The sequence below is a fragment of the Drosophila kikkawai genome, chromosome X, assembly GCF_030179895.1.
Source record: "Drosophila kikkawai strain 14028-0561.14 chromosome X, DkikHiC1v2, whole genome shotgun sequence".
NCBI classification, from domain to species: domain Eukaryota; kingdom Metazoa; phylum Arthropoda; class Insecta; order Diptera; family Drosophilidae; genus Drosophila; species Drosophila kikkawai.
Window position 1 is genome coordinate 21,097,556 of NC_091733.1, and position 19,148 is coordinate 21,116,703.

The window sequence follows — 19,148 nt, forward strand, 5'->3', positions numbered from 1 at the left end:
ATGTACATACATATATACATACATATGTAGCTAGTCTCAACTTGAGGTAGGTCGGCAATGGATGTTGATGAATACACTGCAATTTTGCAGCAAACTATACACTTAAAAAATATTATAAAAAATCTGGGACCTAAAATATTATATTAAAAAAATTTGTAAATGCACATGAGGCCATATCTAAAGCCTTGAAGCACTGCTGTCTCCCATAATTGAGTTTACTCAGCTGACAAACACGAGCGGTTTTATTTAGAGTGTATGCTTAGGTGACATTGATACGATTGGGTGTGAGTGGGAGAGAGAAAGGTAGTTGGGCTGCCGGAACGAACAGCAAGTAAAATCAGAAAAACTTGCCGTTTCCAAGGAGTTTTCGCGTGGGTGAGAGTATGCGAGAGGGAGAGAGATTGTAAGTGCGAGCGGGACAGAGAGTAGCCTCTGCACAGTGGTACGAGTTTAGAAAATCATAAAAGGGGTGTGAGCCACAGTGATTAATTCACTGGCAATTCGTTAATTGATTGATGAGACAGCAAGGATATAGATAAATGATCGACGGCTCATTTAAAAACTGATTTATGGCCACCGGCATTGCTTTCCCTTTTGGCTGATGCAACAGGTAAGCACATTTACATCATAATTACTTTATAGCCGCCGTAAACTAAAAAGGACATCAGGTGGACTCAACTATTTTTCAGGGAAAATAATTTCGGCAATTTTACGATTTAATGAGCGGTTAACCTATCGGTGATTAACCCTAGAAAACCCAAAGCGAAGCTGTTTAAACACTCAGTTTGTATAGGAAGTCAGCCATAGACCCGCACATCAATCATGTTCAGATACACTGCAGAAATAAAAAGGAACCAATTTTCATCTAAAATTTTCACTTTTCTTTAGAGCTGCGACATCAAAAAGTATACTAAGTTTTAAAAACAAAGTTAGGTGTGTTTTTTTTTCACTCTAAAGTAAGGGAAAATTTAAATCAATTTGTAAATTTCTCGCTGGGTAGCAACGACTGTCTGCCGACCAATTTGTGACTGATGCCTACCTGCACCGCGACCTTTGAACTAGCTGTGTGGCCCCTAGTGCCGCCCACAGAGCGGCTATATCAAAGTTGGCTCTCTCTCTCTCTCTGGCCAACGTTCTCAACACTCTCTTCGGCACCTGCAGGCTCTCGCGTTTTTTAAGAGGTAACGAGAGAGAGCGATCACTTGCAGCGATCTTGCCGCTCAGCTGTTTCTGATTTAGAAGGCGTCACGATGATGCTGCCCACTGTGTTAAGCCTGGCCTGTGCCAGAACGAAAGAGAGGGCCGAACGATAGAAAGAGAGAGAGAGACCAAGCCAGCTTCCGCCTGGCCAGTACTAATTGACATGGCTGCTGCTGATTCTTCTGCCGCTGCATCCTCTGCCGGTGCTTCTGCCTGCACTTGGTCTGCATATGCTTGCGTTATCCTGCTGCTGCCCACGCAGCCGGTGCACCGCGGTGGTGCTGGAGTGGGAGAGCGAGAGCAGCGCTATCACTCTCTGGCGCCGTCTCTCTCTCTCGCCCAGCGAGAATGCTATAAAGCAGACCGCAACAGTTGGCCAGCCTACAAGTCGATTCCCGTCCGCGTAACTGTAAGCACGCACACACACGCACGCACGAGCAGAGCCGAGCGAGCCGCAAGAGCACCCGACGAGCGCAGCGAAAGAGTTTTTGTTTGTTTGTTAACGTTAACATTAACATTAACACCGACACACAAATATTACTTGCCGAACAGCTGAGCCACAACGTTGTGTTAAGTCCCCTGGCACTTGTTGTTGTGCTGCTAACGATTAACGGTCAATGGTTAACACCCGAGTGTTTGTTTTTGTTTTTTCTGTGACTGTGCCCTCCCCCCCACTGCATTCCCACAAACAAAAGTGTCGAAATTAGCAGATCGTCAAAGCAATTAGTCCCAAGCACTGACAGCCAATAAGCCAAGGAGAAGGACCGGAAAGTTACCGTAAGTAGTACTTAAAGAGCGCGAAGAAAGTACGCGAAGAATTTGCGTATGCAGAAGAATTCTCGCAAGCGGATCAAGAGGCTCGTTGTCTAGAGAAGATGGACTTTCATGCCTTGTGAAATTGTGATTCAGTGTTAGTTTGTGGTTTAACATAAGGTGTTGTTTATTTTATCATCAGATATTTAAATATAATTTTATTATACATAGTATGTGGTTAGAGTTCAGACTTTAAAAGAGAGAAATATAATCTCTTTTGTTGTATTTGTTTTATTTATCTAAAAATTATATTAAACTGCAGTTTTAAATAAACATTTTAATTCGTTTTGAAAAAATAGGCTTTATTCTTTTTTAATGATAAAAAATATAATAATTTTTGGACACCTACGTTAGCTTTTTCACAGAAATACCTATTTTAAATAATTAAAATAAATTATTATATTTTGAATAGATTTTCTTTAATATTCATGATATCAAAATTATTTATAGAAATATTTCGATGCTTTAACTGTGATTCCCTTCTTCCTGCATCCTTCATCCTCCCAGCGGGAGGATGATCTGGTCCCGGAACCAAATTGAGTTTTGCCAAAGGTTTCAGCATGTTTTCTTTTTTTTTATTCATGTTGGTTTATTTTTATCTAACCATCGCAGGGAGCAGAAAATGTTTACCAAATTCAATTACACATTTTTACGATGTGATGTTATTTTTTTTTATTCTCCGGTCTCCGCCTGACAGGCCTCAGGTGCTGGCCTGAATCCGGGCCGGGCATGGATGGCTACGGTCCCAGAGAAGCGGAACCGGCAATCGACGATGAATGCATTTAAAGCGGCGCCATTAGGGTGGCCCCTGGTTTGAAAGGTGGCGGGATGTCTCGGCTTACTTAGAAGCAATTACCTTAAAGTTTAAACGTGATCGAGTGCTTGAAAAAAATAGCCTCAGCATTGGATGCAATCGGAAAGTGATGATAAGATAAGGGAATGCAATCAAAAACCGATTTATTTAGGGTCTGTGGAGGAATCAGGAATCTATATATATATCTAATAGATACATATATGCATGTATATGAGATATGTAGTTGCAGTTTTCAAAGATATGGTACTTTGCCAAAGGACAAGGTAAGCAATAATCCAGCAGTCAAAGCGGTGGAGGAACGCTTCCAGCTTTAAAAATATTAATTAAACCCCCTTTGGCATGGCATAGCTTGTATTTATGTTTATAGAAACACGCCAACCAATATCCGTTTAGGAGCAGGAGAAACCCCTTGACGCTGGTTCCTGGGGGATGCTGCCGGTTTTGTCTGTTTTCTGGTTGGTTGTCAAGGTTCCGCGCCTGTCGAGAGCTTTTCAAATTTCCACAACATGCATATATGGTGATTTTCCTCATTTAACTGCCCTACGGGATAACCTGTTGCAGTTGCAAGAGCCAACAAAGAGCTCATGTGTCAGTTTGGGTTCGGCAGGGCTTTAAAATCGCTGACAGATTTCGCATTTAGTTTGACTTTCAATTGATATAAGCTGCTTATGTGTTTTCTGGCTGTAATTATCGTATAATGGAATACCCTCAAGCGGATTATGCAATCGATGTGTTAGAATCGAGAATTTGAGAATCATGAGGAGGTGATAAGACCTCCTCCAGACAGAGTCTGATATGGCAGAGTTGAAGATAGTCAAACTAATTCATTGAACAATTGAAGGTTCTATTGTTTTTGGCCTGTATTTGTTTGCATCTTAGGGATACACTGAGCAAAACAGTAAATGGTTTTAGTTAATTACGAAACCTGTGACTTATACTAAACAAGAGAACCTAAGAGTAATTTTAATATAAAATCTAGTTTCTATAAGATCTCTTCTTCATTATAAGGTTAGAGCTACAGTTTTGGTATTATTTTCAGAAGATTCTACTTAGAAACCTCATTAGTACCCTCTTGCCAATATACAGTTACAGTTACAGTTAAAAGGAGAGAGTTTTTGGATAGAAACTTATCTTAAAAAAGTCTTAATATTAATTGTGGGAATATATAAGCCAGAAATTGGGGATGTGACACAGCTTTAAAAGATTTTTTTTTTTTAATAAATTAGGCGTTCTTCCGATAATATCCAAGTATTTACAAGATTTATTTACTGTAATGAGTCTTGAAACGTTTTGTTTTGGACTTCGTAGGTCTTAGTTTTGATCTGAGAAGGGACTTTCTTTCACTCCCTCCCCCGTATATATCGTGTGTCAGACAGCCGTCTTGTTTGACAGCTCACCCAAGTGGAATTAGCATTTTGGGATTGGAATTGGAACCAGAAACAGAAACTCTCAGAACCAAGAATCAAAAACCAAGAACCGAAAACCAAAAAACCAAGTGCATTTCTGGGATTGGTGTTGAATTTCACTTGCATTCCCTTGCACTTTACGGCAAGGCACTTGGGAGTCGGCTTGAAGTACGTGAGGTTATTCGGTTAAACCGGACCAGAGACTCTAAAAAAAAAAAACACAACAACAAAATTAAATAAAACAAAGCAATAGTGTTGGAATAAAAGAAGTGCCTAGGAATGGGCCTGAAATGCGCATTAAATGCTTTGCATAGACAAGGGACCCGGGTGCAAGGGATTGGGCCCAGAGATTGACATTCCCATTTCCATACCCCCCCATACCCTTACCTTTTTCCTTACCATTCCCATTGCCATTGGCATACCCAATCCCATTCCCATTCCCATTTGCAGTCCCATTTCCACTCCGAATCACACACAACACATGTGAGAATGCGCCGGGTGTTGGGATTATTTTGTGGCCTGCCGAGAGCTGCGAGCTGCTATGTACGAGGGCAATAACAATCACTCGAAAACGCTCCTAAAAATAGCAAGTCCCGAACACGTTGCTCATAATCTCGGATGCAATTGAGTGCTGCCAGCCAGCCGGCACATGAATGATAACTTTGTCCAGGCCCACTGGAGTATAAATAGCCATTTGTAGTCGTCTATTGAAGCCGAGCATGACGCTGCCACCACAACTCCAACGCGCCACAATGCATCACAACAGACCCAGAGAGAACACAGCCTAAAAAAAGGAATATTTTAAGAATTGCAAAGCTAGCCACAGTCCAGATCTAGAGAAAAACCGATTAGGTAGGCTCTAAATTCTATCTAAAATTCAGACTTTAAAACTCTTACTGTTTAACTATGTTATCTTTTCCCTTTTTTGAGTCTGTTAACGTTTCTAGTTTTTTATAATATATTATTAATAAATATTTATTAATTTGTTAACTAACATTTGGTAATGGGTTATAGTTAAACATTCGTTAAGTTTGGACTTTTATTGGGATTTTACAATAGGATCCAAAGGGTGATATTTTTAATGTTCTCATACAATGCAAAACTTGCTTAGTTCTAGACCGGTTTTATTTACTTTCTTATTATTATTCATATATTTTTTAGGAATATTATTATAATTATATTACTAATACTAATATATTCCCGAGAACTCCCCCAAAATGCAAACTAAGATGATCATTAATAAATAGTTATAACAATCGCTTCAAGAAAACTGGCAAAAATTTAAGAAAGTCAGCTTAAAGTTTTATATAATTAATCATAAATAAATAAATAAATTTAATTAAAATATTCTGAGTTGTTCCTAAATCTTAAAACCATAAATTATTTTGGAAAATAGAAAGAAAGAAAATTAGAAGCTATGTATATGCATATCATTTTTTCAGATCAAAGAAATATCCCTTTCAGAAAGAGTTTCTTAGCATCGGATCGATGATATATATTTTGAAAGCATGAAGCCTAGAGGGAAGATATGATTGGGTGATTATTGATCTTATTTATGATTGCCTTGACTGACAAAGAGTTTCCGTTCAAGAGCCTCCCTAGATAGTCTTTTCTATTTTCCTTTTCCCCAGATAGAAAGAGAGCAATGTGCTAGCCGACAATTTAAGCGATCCGCTAAAAGTTAAGCTATATTTATATATAAAGACTTGTGTTTGATCAGCTGGGGCGTTTGGCACTCTTTCGCTCTCTGTCTCTCTCGGTTTTCATTAGCTGCGAATCAATTACTCGCATATCTGTTCCCGCTAATCAATTCCCATTGACACAATTTAATTGAAGGCGCTGGCTTTGGGAAATATAACAACGATCGGAGCGACAATTGGTTGTCGCCTGGCGTAGACCCATTTACCACTGAATGAGCACTATACGCTCCATGTCTCCATGTTGTGTATATACAATTCGATTCCGTTTATTACACACAAAGCAGGCAGGCAGTCAGACCGGCCGATTAATCTCAATTAGAGGCCAATTGACTGAGCGAAAATGCTGGAGAAAACTTCCGTTGCGTGTGGGAAACACTTGGAGGAAAAGTGTCTTTGAATTAAAATTAAATAATGCTTAAGTTTTGGTTATTTTTCTATTATTAAAACTTCGTATAGGGGTTGTGAGCGATCTAGGGATAGTACAAGAAATTATTTGTATCGATATTTGACTCAAAAGTCGATATATTGATGTGCGTGTTCTGTTTGATATATCAGAATATAATTTAAAAAGGAGACAAAATTAATTAAATTAAAAAAATGATTCAATATTTAATAATAAACTTGATTTTTTTAATAATTTTGATTTTTTTCTATAAAATCGTGAACTTAACCAACATTTTTTTTGTAATATTTAAAAATTCGATATATCAAAGTTTGTGATAATTTAGATATTCTTATATATATTCTATTACATATTTTTTCTATATATTTTTATCGGAATTTAGCTTTCGATATATTAACATATATAATTTGCAGCTAGACCAAGTTGGGAATTCTAGTGAAATAATAATGATAAGTGCGACAGAGAACCTTAGTGAGCCTTTGGACTTAATTTTTAATAAGAAAATAAATTATTTTCAGATTAAAATTGACTTTGGCTTAATTTTTATGCAAAACAAAATTATTTAACAAATTTTTAGTAACCATTAACATTGATTTTTTGTCGAGTGTATCAATGGGCTGCTTGTTCGATGCTTGTCCGATACTTGTTCGCCCATTAGCTGCACCTGTTTTACACACAACATACACACAGCATTCGAGAAACGAGTGTGTGTGTGTGTGCTCGTAGTGAACTTGAGGGTATACAAGTGTTTTTACTATTTGTCTTCTGGCTCCGCTTTGGGCCCGACCGGAGATAGCCCCGTCCGACCGGCGATCGAAGAACCTAATCAATAGTGCCGCCATCGGAGCCCTATCTGTGTTATCTACCGCTGCCCCACTGAGTCATCTCTGGGCCCCGCCTAATTGCCACTCGAGGGCGATAAGGCCAAAATGAGGGAAAAACTCACATAATGTTTGCATTTCTAACAAAAAATATGGAGGAGTTATGAACTTGCAAAAATATTTTCTATGAAATGGAAACAAATAAACCTTAAAAAAAAATATAATATAAAATATGTCATTGTTTTTAATAAATATTTGAGTTTGTGGAGATTTATTTCGACCACAGCACGTGTTTTCAGGAACACAGATTGATTCTTATCTGAGCAATGCGAAAAGTATTTGCCAATCCTTCTGGGTTATATTGTACCAGCGCCTTTGTCTGGGCCAACACTCGTCTGTCTTCCCTTATTATTATTATTATTTCCTTTCTTTTTTTTTTTGTTCATTCAGGCACCGACCTTATCGGCGTTAAGATAAACCCACTCCGGGGGCAATAAGCCCACCGAAATCCCTTTGTTTATTGACTTGGTCTTGGTCTTGGGCCAGAATATATAATGCAAATTTATGGTAGAAGTAGGAAAATAGGATCACCACTATGTCAGCATTACTAGCAATACTATATAAAAAATATATATATCTAAGCATGATTCCGGAATGTTGTGAAATTCCGAAATGAAATCAATTTAAACTGAAGAGGGAACCCAACACTTCTCGACTTTATCTCGCCGTCGTCTCTCTAAGCATGAGTGTTTGTTTTCATACACGAAATTGTTGCCCACGCGGCATGACTGCGCAAAATACAATACAATATAGTAGTTATTATAGGGAAAAAAGGCAGCATCGGCGACAAATTGCGGCAAGAGCGAGAGCTCCACTTGGTTCTCAGAGTGTCTCCGATGAAACCGGAATATACATACATATGGCGGGAGATCACGCTCGATATTCCGCCCCGACTCTCAGCGAAAGTTTCGCCTTAAATACTCTCTCGACATGAGCGGGCATTATCGATTAGACATGCATGTCATGTCAGTGAATTAGCTACTTATTATATACACTAGTATATGCCACAATAATTCTATTCAGGGTAGGCCTGCACTGCGCCTGTAATCAGTGCTTATCAGTGTGAAGCTTGAACATTTTTGTTATATAAATAATATTAATAAATATTCTTAATAAATTAAAGTCCAGAATATTTAAACGAAACCCTATCTGGATTTTTACGCTCTTTAATTACAAAAAAAGCTGCCACCTTACCACACAAAAACTCACTCATAATTGGACTTCTGTATTGGGTTTCTTGTGGGGGTCTCGACTTTATATGGAAATTATGTTGCAATTTTACCATGAATTTTTTCATTTTTGCTTGCATATTGGATAGGAGATATCATATTTCAGTTGTATGCGGGGGGCTTCACCGTCCGATAAGTACACAAAATTATATGGCCATTGTGTAATTACATTTCAAACGTTAATTAAATGTCAAAGCGCAGATTGAATGACCTGTTTAATAGCAGAGATGCAGGCAGGTGTTATTTTATCACTCATATATCAAGGATTTTCTGTTTAATTTCTGGCATAATGAAAGGACAATGAAAGCTGCGAATTTAAGCGATTCTTTTTTCGTTTTAATTAAAAAAAAACTTTTTTTTGAAACAAAACTAAAAAGTGTATTGTCAAGTGCGACTTTGCTAGAATCAAAACTGTGCCCTGCCTCTCAGTTTTTTTTTTTCTTCTCTTAGTTGATAAATTGCATTTGGAGTTGTGAGACTGTTAAGTGCCATTGGGGGGAACCCGTTTTACACCGATCCCGCTGAAGCCGAACCCAAACTCAGCTCCAGACTGGCTGCGACGGCGGGTGGCGTCAATTTGCGGCACGCTTCGATGAAGTTCAATGGCAAATGGATCTCTCGTCGGGCTCTGGTGGAATGTCTGAATGAAGACATCCTATTCCATGACGATCCGATCCGGATCTCTGACGGCTGCACCGGCTCTGTCCTCGCATTATCGATGCATAAATAAGCCATGTTGCCATGGTGCTTTTATTTTTATTATTACTATTTCTTTTTTCTTTTTTCTTTTTGCATTTACAACTTGTCTCTTGATTATCGCCAGAACGGAGGAGACGGTCCGGTCTGGCGGCTTCCACTACCATGCTCCTTTCTAAGTGATTTCCATTCCAGATCGCTCGATCGGCATCGGGAGACACCGTGTGCTTTGCATACCAATCTTTGTCGCACCCATTAGGCCGTATCGAAAAATAGAAAATATACAAAATTGTTATATCTATGATAGAGCCAAGTCGATAGACCCTATCCGGCCCATAAATGTCGATGATTGTCATAATGACACCGCATGCTATCCAACTATATGCACGCAAAGAAATTTGTATTTTAAAGATATATGATTGAAATTTAATATATGGATTAATATTTCATATTTTTGTGGGTTTAATAGATTATTTTGTGTGTTTATATATGTCATTTAAGCACTGATTTATTCTGAAATAATAGATGGTTGATTTGAATTTCTATATTAAACCCAAAAGATACTTTATCTTTTTTTATTTTATTTATAATTATATTTAACAGATTATTTGGTGTTTTAAGTATTTTATTTAATCACCAATTTACTCAAAATTTATAAAAATTTAATTTGTTAAACCCAAAAGATATTTTATCTGTTTTTTATTTTATTTATATTTATATTTTATTTTGTTGTTTAATATTATTGTGGGCTTATAGTTAGTGTTTTAAATATCTTATTTAATCACTAATTTATTCTGAATTAATGGCTATTTGATTTGTTTTTCTATATTAAACCCAAAAGATACTTTATCTTTATTTTTATTATTGCTTGTATCTTTAAGATTTTCTTTCGGTGCAGCTATCTATAGCCACATTTTCACAATGCCGCCTCAATCCCAATTAGCAATTAGAGCATTATCTTCACCTCCGCCCCCACTCGTCTCTTTCCGCGAAGAGTTATTAAAGGTGTGTCATCGATAAACTGCAGATAGGAATGGTAATAGGAGAGGAGGAGGAGGAGGAGGAGGAGGAGGAGTAGGAGTCGGGCAGGTATCTAATAACAGCCCTCTTCCCATACCTGATAATTTTGTAGCAATTGAGATATGTTGTCTTAAGTGGTTCTCATTTGTAAAGCCTTTTGATAGATCCGATATAGTATGTTTGGGCTTAGAGGGTTCCCAGGAGAAATGTGAAGATTTTCACACTTTCAGTTCGATTGATTTGCAGATTAGCACATGGAAGCTAATGAAACCCTCTGGGGAATTCTGGGAAGATATGTAAGGGTTTGTTTTTAGAAATAGATTGTAGTTTGGTAAATAGTATTTTTTATATCAAATTCTAAGATATATGGGTTTCGATTTTTATTATGAATTCTATTTAAACATTTTTTTTTATTTTGTATTGAATTAAATCAGGGTTTCCAATTATTAAGCCTGCTTTAGAGTGAAAAAATAAATTATTTTATTAATTCAACATTTTCTTTTTTTAGAATCACATCCCTTTACCATGGAAAAGTCCAACCTAACGGAGAAGAATCGCATCCATGTGTACAATGACACCACAAAACCCAAAAAGCCAAAGAGGCGCGACAAGAGCGATTTGGGTCCGGATTTTGTGGCGCCCGATGGAGGATGGGGCTGGGTGGTGTGCCTGGCAGCTGGATTGAATAATGTGAGTTAAGGAGCTTAATTGGGACATCAAATTAAAGGATAGTTAAGGATGTATTCCCTGTCACATCTTTATTATCCCTCTAAATATATAGAATCGACTCCGAACACGATCAATTCCAAACCCATTTCCAAACCATCTCCAATCTCTCCAATTACAGTTCTTCCTATTCCCGGCTCTGCAACAGTATGGTCTCATCTACCGCGTGCGTATGCACTCCCTGGGCTTCGATGCCAAGCAGACCACGACCATTGTCAATGTGGTGATGGCCATTTCCTCGCTAGTAGGTAAGTGTTTCCTTTAGTTTCCATATATTATTCGATTCTATACTACCAATCCCGCCAGGCATTGTCAACGGAGCCATGTTCCGGCGTTTCACCTTCCGCCAGGTGGCCCTGACCGGCACCACACTGGCCTTTATGGGCATCTTCCTGTCGGCCTTCTGCACCAACTTTTGGCAGTACATCATCTGCCTATCGGCCATCTATGGCATTGGCCTGGGCTTGTCCATGGCGGCCACCTCGCTGGCCGTGAACACATACTTCAAATTACGCCGGCGTCGGGCCACCGGCTTTTCGTGGACAATCACGGGACTGGGACCGATCTTCTTTCCCCAGGTATCCACCTTCCTGCTGGACTACTATGGCGCCCAGGGCAGCATATTGATTTACGCCGGCATTGCCATGAACGCCGTGCTCTGTGCCCTCACCCTGCAGCCGGTGCTGTGGCATGTAAAGAAGCCCGAGAAGCCCGCCCTTCAGGCGGCACCCGTGGAGGGCGTAGAGTCAGACAAGGATCAGCCGGAGCAGCTGATGGAGGCCAATGGCAACCTGCTGGCACCCGCCAATGACCCGTGGAAGGATTACGAGTGCAAGTATTGTCAGTACCAGAAGCGTGGCAAGCGCGGCATCTTCTCCTCGCAGTACCTCTTCAATGTGGACGACCCCGAGCGTCCGGGTTACGAAATCACCGAGCCTGGAACTCCGATGTTGGCCCGGGCCAATGACGGTTGGTTTGGCTCCAAGCTATCCCTGACCTCGGAGCATGCCGGCGGAGCTCGCTACCGGACGCGACAGGCACTGATGCGTCAGGTCTCGTCCAGGAGTCGCGAGAACCTGGATCGCTTGGAGGCACCGCGAGACCAGGAGCAGCATCAGGATCAGAGCTCCGCCGGGGCGCCCCTCTACAAGCCGAACTACTTTAATCGGGAACGCGAGGACATGGATCGGTATGCCAGCAAAACGAGCGTCTATTCGCGTCCCGGCCAGGAGGAGCTTCTGCGCTGCACCTGTGCCGAGGACAAGGCGCTGCTGCAGAAGACCGCCGAGGCGCTGCAGCTGGAGCAGATGAGCGACCACGATACTGACGTGGTGGCTCAGGAGGAGGAGGAGGCCAAGCGACGCATGACCTTCTTTCAGAAGGTGAGCAAGTTCTTTGATTTGGACCTGCTCAGGGACTTCACCTTCGTCAATCTGGCGGTGGGCATGAGCATCATGATGTTCGGGGAGATGAACTTCTCGGTGCTGACGCCGTTCATCCTGAATAGCTTCGGATATACGGATAAACAGATCTCGCTGGTGATGTCCCTACTGGCCTGCATGGACATCTCGGTGCGTTTCCTGGCGCCACTGGCCCTGGAGAAGGTGAAGCTGGACAACCGGGTGCTGTTTGCCTTTGGCATCCTCTGCATTGCCGTGGGTCGCGTGGTGGTGTCGTTTACCAGCTCGTACGAGGTCATGATTGGGGTGTTTCTGCTAATTGGCTTTGGCAAGGGCTTCCGGACCATCTTCTCGCCGCTGATCATACCCAGCTATGTGCCGCTGAATCGCTTGCCGGCCGCCTCGGGCCTCCAGTTGATCTTCAATACTATGTTCTCCTTTGCCATGGGTCCCATTCTGGGTGAGTTTCCCCATTTGTTGTTGTTTATTAATTATTTATAATTTAAATATATATATTTTTTTTCTAGGCATCCTGACGGAGGCCTTTGGCTATGCAGCCACCATCCACACCATCAATGCTCTGACCTGCCTGGCCCTGCTCCTCTGGCTTACGGAGTCCGTGGTGCGTGGCATTCTGGGTCGACCCTCCAAGGGCCTGGGTCAGTAGAAGTCTTCCCTCTGTGAACTACAACTTGTGTGCATAGTATTACTCGAGGATACTTAGTAAAGATACCTAAGAACCTAACTCTTAACTAGCTTGTAGGATAGCCTAACTTAATGCGCGTCTAATTGATACTCTTGATACTAGATACTACGGTATGTGCTTAGTGATAAATTTAGAAATGTATTTTAGCTAGAAAAAAAACTGTGTGCGTGTCTGTACATCAATGGGGGAGTTATTTTCAGAAATAAATAATTTAAAGTCAGGTTCAAGTCAAAAGTCTGTTATGGAACGTAAAGCCAGTACTTAAAGATTAAACTTAATCTCGAACTGTATGAAAGTTGCGTAAAACTAACTTGTTTCCTTTTAAAGGCTTGGCTTTTTTCTTGTGATTAATATTTCCTTAAAATTCAAACTTTAAGATACTTTTAAGTATCTCAAAAGTGCCGATCAAACCCATGAAAATTAGTAATATTATTCAAAAACAGAAATTAAAAGTAAAGACCAGGAGAAAAATGTGCAGAAAATGTTAATTTCGTAAGTTCATTTTTTTTTTGTAGATTAAGAAAATTATTTTAAAAGTAAACATTGATTTAAGAAAATATATTTATATAAAAAAACGCTTAGTTTTTATATATATATATAAATATAATTATATACAAATGTCTAATAAAGTGTTGTAATTGCATTTGAAGGCCATCCAAGTTTTAGGTTTTGTAAAATTATGAATACTTTTAATTTGTTTACAGCTAGAAGTTAAAAAAATTTTTATATTATTAACCAAAAATGTTTTGAAATTTTTGGTAGCAAACTTTTGGGCTTTGTAGGTTGGCCAACGTAAATCCGCAAATTAGGAGGCACACTTTAATTCGCCTGGCGAAATGCGAATTTAAAGTTTGGAGGCCAAGACAAAAACAATACAAATAGTTTTTGTTTTATTACATATATTTTTATTTTAACAATTTCGTCAATAGAGGAAACTATTGCCACAGAAGAGAGGAAGGAAGAGCGAGAAGCAGCTAGATCTCGAAACGATCTTTTTTGGCACAGCCTACAGATACGGATACAGCAGCAGGTACAGATACATCTACAGATACAGAGCTCTGTTAGCTAACAGCGAGCAACACTGCTATTACGTAGAGGTAGGCGCCGATCGATTGGCATTAGTCGATCCGATCTTCCCATCGGCGCTATAGCTTTTCAGCTTCGCTCGGACTCGGACTCGGACTCAGAGGCGGCTACCGAATCGTGTTCGAAATCGGTTCAGTTAGTGGCGGAAAATGTTAATAGTTTTGGGATTGGCGGAGGAGGAGTAGGTGTGGCGCCTGGAGAATCCGGAAAACCGAGCATCTCAGAACAGTGATCAATCGCGTATCAACCTTGAACTTGCTCCGCACATATTAGCTTTTTCTTTTTTTTTTTTTTTTGATTCTTCAATTAGATGCAGACCAACGCCGCCGAGTGAGTGCAATTCGCTGCCGACCGAGTGTGTAAAAATAAATGAAAACAAAAACAAAATAAAATAAAAACAAATCAACTAAAAATAAAAATAAAAACTATAAGCTGCTAGCGCAGGAAGTGCTCGGTGTGTCGCCAATTTGTGCACTTGCCAAAGGAGATACTATAGGGAGTCCGAGTAGGGGACAGAGGTGAGTTCTAGGGCTAGGGACACGTTCCCAGCACGCACCTGGCAGGTGTTTCACCTGGCATTCCAATAAGATTTCCGGTAGTCACTGGGAGAGATTAATAATAATAAGTCAACTAATAAATACCCATAAGTCAAGATCTTTATGTATCTGCTAGATACTTTTTCCAGTTTTCTCTTAAATCTTCTAAAGTGAAGTTTTTGTCTTAAATTTATGTAGTATTTTTTATTTTTTTCAGTGTGTTTAAGGCGGGAAACTGCCAATAAACTGGCTGTAGCATAACTTGCTATATATTTAGAGTAGAAACAAACCCATGTCCATGTAACCACCACGCAATCTTATCATTCTTATCAAGAGATTCGCAGTCAATGAGCTTTGCTTATCTCGATTATTAGTATCTAGTGCAGAGTGTCAATTAGTTGGCCATCGATTTGAGGGAATAACAACATATATTTTTTTGTAGCAAAACTTAACCAAATGAGTTTGCGACGTGCAAAAGTCATAACAAATATATTACCAGAGCAGCAGCTGTGCCTCATAATAATTTTATATATTTTGTATATATATATAGTACTTATTCTTATTAGTCTACAAATATGCCTTGTTCTCAACTAAGCATTACATTGTTTGGCAAAAACGTGTGGAAGCTCAATATTACTATGTGTACTGGTCAAGCTTCCAATTAATAAGATTACACAGGAAATTACTTTAAGAAATCAAAAAAATAATATATATAAATTTATATATTTGCCCAAAATTAATTTAAATTGATTTCTAGTGAAATTTTTAAGCAAAAATGTTACACAGCCTGAGAGTTCTCAGCCATTAATTATGGCTCTCTCTCCAGATTTGTTGTTTTGTTTGTTTTCCCAAGAGCTTTATCAATCGCATTGCGTGTTGTTAGGCCCCTTAGCTATCAGCTATCAGTTCGATTCCGTTATCTGATTTAGAAAAGAATCATATCAATAGGTGGGAAAACTATGAAAGAGTCTGCTACTTTTTTGGTTGGAGTTTTTTTCAGGGAAACATCGGTTTCGTATTTTTGTATCATGAGATTAAGCCCAAAAAAAGCCTGATTATAATTAATTTAAATTAAGTAAATTAATTAAAATCACTTTCCAAGCCTCTTTATCCGTCGAATGCACTCAATTCCCAGTGGATTATTCCCTTATGGATCATGATCAGCTGGAATCTATCTCTCTCTCCATCTCTTGTAGTATATATATTATATATTTGAAAGCATAAACTACTGATAAGTTCTAGCAGCTAACCTTGGGCGGGGCTTTTACTATCCGGAACTTAGGCTATATGTAGAGGATGTCGGGCGTGATTCACTCGCCAACATTTTTGCGCGCTAACTTTTGTCCCATGTCTCTATGGGTGCGCAAGTGTCTCAGTCCCAGAATCTCTGGCGGTCACATGACGCCGCCGCTGCTGATAAGAGCGCTGGCTTCAGGTGACTAAAGAGATCCAGAGATTTAAGAAATTTCGAAAATTTCTTGGTTGCCAGCCATGAACCCGGCTCTGGCGATGGCAACAAATAAAATAATGGGAGGGATGGCAGGGAGTGCATGCTGGAGGCATTTCTCTCCCCGAGTCCGTGCAGTTAATTGTGACAAGTGATCGTTAACGTATTGCCTCCAGTAATTGCCAACGATCAGGCCTCGTAAATCACTTATGAGCCCGGAAAAAGTAATGGAATTTTTTCAATTTTTTCAATGGCCGTTTCTCCTATTACTCGCTTGTCTTTCAGACAGACGCTATGGAGAAGAAGGTGTACCAGGATACCACCAGGCCGCTGCCCAGGACTAGATACTACAACAAGCAGGACAAGAGTGATCTGGGGGATGACTTTGTGGCGCCCGATGGCGGTTGGGCCTGGGTGGTGTGCGTGGCCGCTGGCGTTTCGAATGTAAGTTTAATGGGAAAATTAAAAAACTGAATAAATTATATAAATTATAAAAATTATGAAAATTATAAAAATTATAAAAATTATAAAAATTATAAAAATTATAAAAATTATAAAAATTATAAAAATTATAAAAATTATAAAAATTATAAAAATTATAAAAATTATAAAAATTATAAAAATTATAAAAATTATAAAAATTATAAAAATTATAAAAATTATAAAAATTATAAAAATTATAAAAATTATAAAAATTATAAAAATTATAAAAATTATAAAAATTATAAAAATTATAAAAATTATAAAAATTATAAAAATTATAAAAATTATAAAAATTATAAAAATTATAAAAATTATAAAAATTATAAAAATTATAAAAATTATAAAAATTATAAAAATTATAAAAATTATAAAAATTATAAAAATTATAAAAATTATAAAAATTATAAAAATTATGAAAATTATAAAAATTATAAAAATTATATTATATATTCCGCTTTTTAAGAGGAAATTAAGTAAATAATTATAATTTTTATAAATTATATTAAGTTTCCTTTTCCCACAGCTATCCATTTATCCCTGCCTGCAGCAGTTCGGCTTCCTGTTCAAGGATCGGCTGGGCAGCCTTGGTATGTCCAGCTCTCAAATCACGGCCATTATCAATACAAATCCAGCCATATCGGCCTGCACGGGTCTGTTGAATGGACCCATGTTCAGAAGATTTACCTTTCGGCAGGTGGCCATGGCCGGAGCACTGCTCATCTCCGGCGGGATCATGCTGACCGCCTTTTGTGAGACTTTTTTGGGCTACATGGTGGCCTATGCCCTGCTGTTTGGTAAGGAATTTGCCTTGAGGTCTTCAAAGATCCTTAAAAATCTTTAAAGATCCCTCATGATCCCTAATGATCCCTCAACATCCTTATTAAAATCTATCTCTCTCTCCCCTTAGGCTTTGGCATGGGCATCAGCGTGTCGGCCTCCTCGCTGGCCATCAACACTTACTTCCAGCAGAAGCGTCGCCGTGCTGCGGGCTTCTCCTGGACCATCACGGGTCTGGGGCCCATCTTCCTGCCCCACCTGGTCACCTTCATGCTGACCATTTACGGTGTCCAGGGCACCACTCTGCTCTTTGCTGCCATCTCACTGCATGCCTTTGTCTGCGCTCTTATCTACCAGCCCGTGCGTTATCATGTGAAGCCACATCCTCCTCAAAGGGAGGACTCGGTTGATCCGGAGTTGCCGGAGGCTGGGGTGGCGGCACCACTGTGCGCCCACTGCCAGGCCTGGCAGCAGAAACGCGAACCGGGCGGCATCTTCTCCAGCCAGTATCTCTGCCAGGAGGATGATGTCCAGCGGCCCGGCTACGAGATCTGTGAGCCCGGCACTCCCATGCTCTCGCGGGCCAACGACGGATGGTTTGGCTCCAAGCTATCCCTGACCTCGGGTCGGTTGCGCTTTCGCACCATCTCGAGCTCCAAGGATTTGGAGCAGACCCAGCGCCTGCACTGTCCTATTAGCGAGGAGGAGGCATCGGAGGAGTTCCTGCGACCCAATAACTTCCGGCGCGAACGGGTGGAGTCCACCATTTGCTGTCGCTGTCAGGAGAACAACAATGGCTTAGAGAAGTCCCAGGAGGCAGAGGCTGCAGCAGAAGGGACTGTGGATCAAGATCCCTCTCGCATGTCCTTTCTGGCCAAAGTGGTGACCTTCTTCGATCTGGATCTGCTGCGTGACTTTACCTTTGTGAACCTCGTCACCGGCCTGACGTTCATCAATTTTGGGGAGCTGAACTTTTCCATTTTGGTGCCCTTTATCCTGGCCGACTTTGGCTTTGATACGGCCCAGACCACGCTGGCCATGTCCCTGTGCGCCGGCTTTGATTTGCTCATGCGCTTCCTGGTCCCCTTTCTCACTGAAAAGATTCCGTGGGATAATCGGGTGTTCTTTCTGATTGGAGTGGTGGGCATTGCCCTGGGTCGCACAGTGGTGGCCTGCACGCGCTCCTATCACCTCATCCTGGGCAGCTTTGTGTGGATTGGTCTGTGCAAGGGCATACGCACTATATTCTGGCCCCTGATCATTCCGGGATATGTGCCGCTAAACCGCCTGCCCGCTGCCTCTGGCCTGCAGCTGCTCATCTCCGGTCTGTTCACCCTGATTGGGGGTCCCTTTGTGGGTGAGTTTTAATAACATATTTTTACGATATATATTATATATATAATGATCCTTTTTGCAGGCCTGGTGCGCGATCGCTTTGACTACTCGGTGGCCTTGCACTGCCTCAATACCATGTCCTTTGTGGCGGCTGGCTCCTGGGCTCTGGAGGCCCTCATCCGACGGCATCGGCGCAAGCAGCGACTGGTGGACAGATGATCATCCGAAGGCGTTAGCTTAAGCATTCAACTCAAAGACATCATTGTAGTTAAGAAACAAAGAATTTTTTATTTTTTTGTCTTAGTTATAAGGAAGCTTTTTTTTTGTATGTAAAGTAATATATAAAGTGTTTTATATATACAAAATTAAAGTCTTTTACAAATTTTAAATTAAAATATATTTCGATTTTTTAAAGTCTGCTTTTGGGCTGAGTTAATATTCGGGGGCAAAGCCTTTTTTGTACTTTTTGGCTTAAATGTATATTTTCCCA

General features: G+C 40.1%; 2 protein-coding genes across 5 annotated transcripts; both read left to right on the forward strand.

Moving 5' to 3' along the window:
- Positions 1 to 1,603: 1,603 nt before the first annotated feature.
- out (outsiders) lies at positions 1,604 to 13,653 on the forward strand. 2 transcript variants are annotated; one of them, XM_017181003.3, is made up of 5 exons: positions 1,604 to 1,977; positions 10,671 to 10,852; positions 11,010 to 11,136; positions 11,195 to 12,748; positions 12,816 to 13,653. In XM_017181003.3, the coding sequence occupies exons 2-5, from the start codon at positions 10,688 to 10,690 to the stop codon at positions 12,953 to 12,955; spliced, it is 1,986 nt and encodes a 661-aa protein (XP_017036492.1). In that variant the 5' UTR covers positions 1,604 to 1,977; positions 10,671 to 10,687; the 3' UTR covers positions 12,956 to 13,653. The 2 variants fall into 2 exon arrangements, with proteins under 2 accessions (XP_017036492.1, XP_070144510.1); XM_070288409.1 differs by lacking the exon at positions 1,604 to 1,977 and adding an exon at positions 10,246 to 10,452 and having other exon boundaries at positions 10,669 to 10,852.
- Positions 13,654 to 14,123: 470 nt separating this feature from the next.
- LOC108084638 (uncharacterized) lies at positions 14,124 to 18,993 on the forward strand. 3 transcript variants are annotated; one of them, XM_017180928.3, is made up of 6 exons: positions 14,124 to 14,261; positions 14,391 to 14,598; positions 16,349 to 16,507; positions 17,070 to 17,340; positions 17,454 to 18,680; positions 18,741 to 18,993. In XM_017180928.3, exons 3-6 carry the CDS (start codon positions 16,358 to 16,360, stop codon positions 18,875 to 18,877), a joined length of 1,785 nt encoding a protein of 594 aa, XP_017036417.1. In that variant the 5' UTR covers positions 14,124 to 14,261; positions 14,391 to 14,598; positions 16,349 to 16,357; the 3' UTR covers positions 18,878 to 18,993. The 3 variants fall into 3 exon arrangements, with proteins under 3 accessions (XP_017036417.1, XP_017036414.1, XP_017036416.1); XM_017180927.3 differs by having other exon boundaries at positions 14,131 to 14,265; XM_017180925.3 differs by having other exon boundaries at positions 14,130 to 14,598.
- Positions 18,994 to 19,148: the final 155 nt, after the last annotated feature.

Coding starts and splice junctions, on each gene's coding strand:
- out (XM_070288409.1), top strand. CDS start 10,427: ATGAAACCCTCTGGGGAATTCTGGGA. Junction 10,853..11,009: donor TGGCAGCTGGATTGAATAAT/GTGAGTTAAGGA, acceptor CTCCAATTACAG/TTCTTCCTATTCCCGGCTCT. Junction 11,137..11,194: donor GGCCATTTCCTCGCTAGTAG/GTAAGTGTTTCC, acceptor CAATCCCGCCAG/GCATTGTCAACGGAGCCATG.
- LOC108084638 (XM_017180928.3), top strand. CDS start 16,358: ATGGAGAAGAAGGTGTACCAGGATACCACCAGGCCGCTGCCCAGGACT. Junction 16,508..17,069: donor TGGCCGCTGGCGTTTCGAAT/GTAAGTTTAATG, acceptor CTTTTCCCACAG/CTATCCATTTATCCCTGCCT. Junction 18,681..18,740: donor GATTGGGGGTCCCTTTGTGG/GTGAGTTTTAAT, acceptor TCCTTTTTGCAG/GCCTGGTGCGCGATCGCTTT.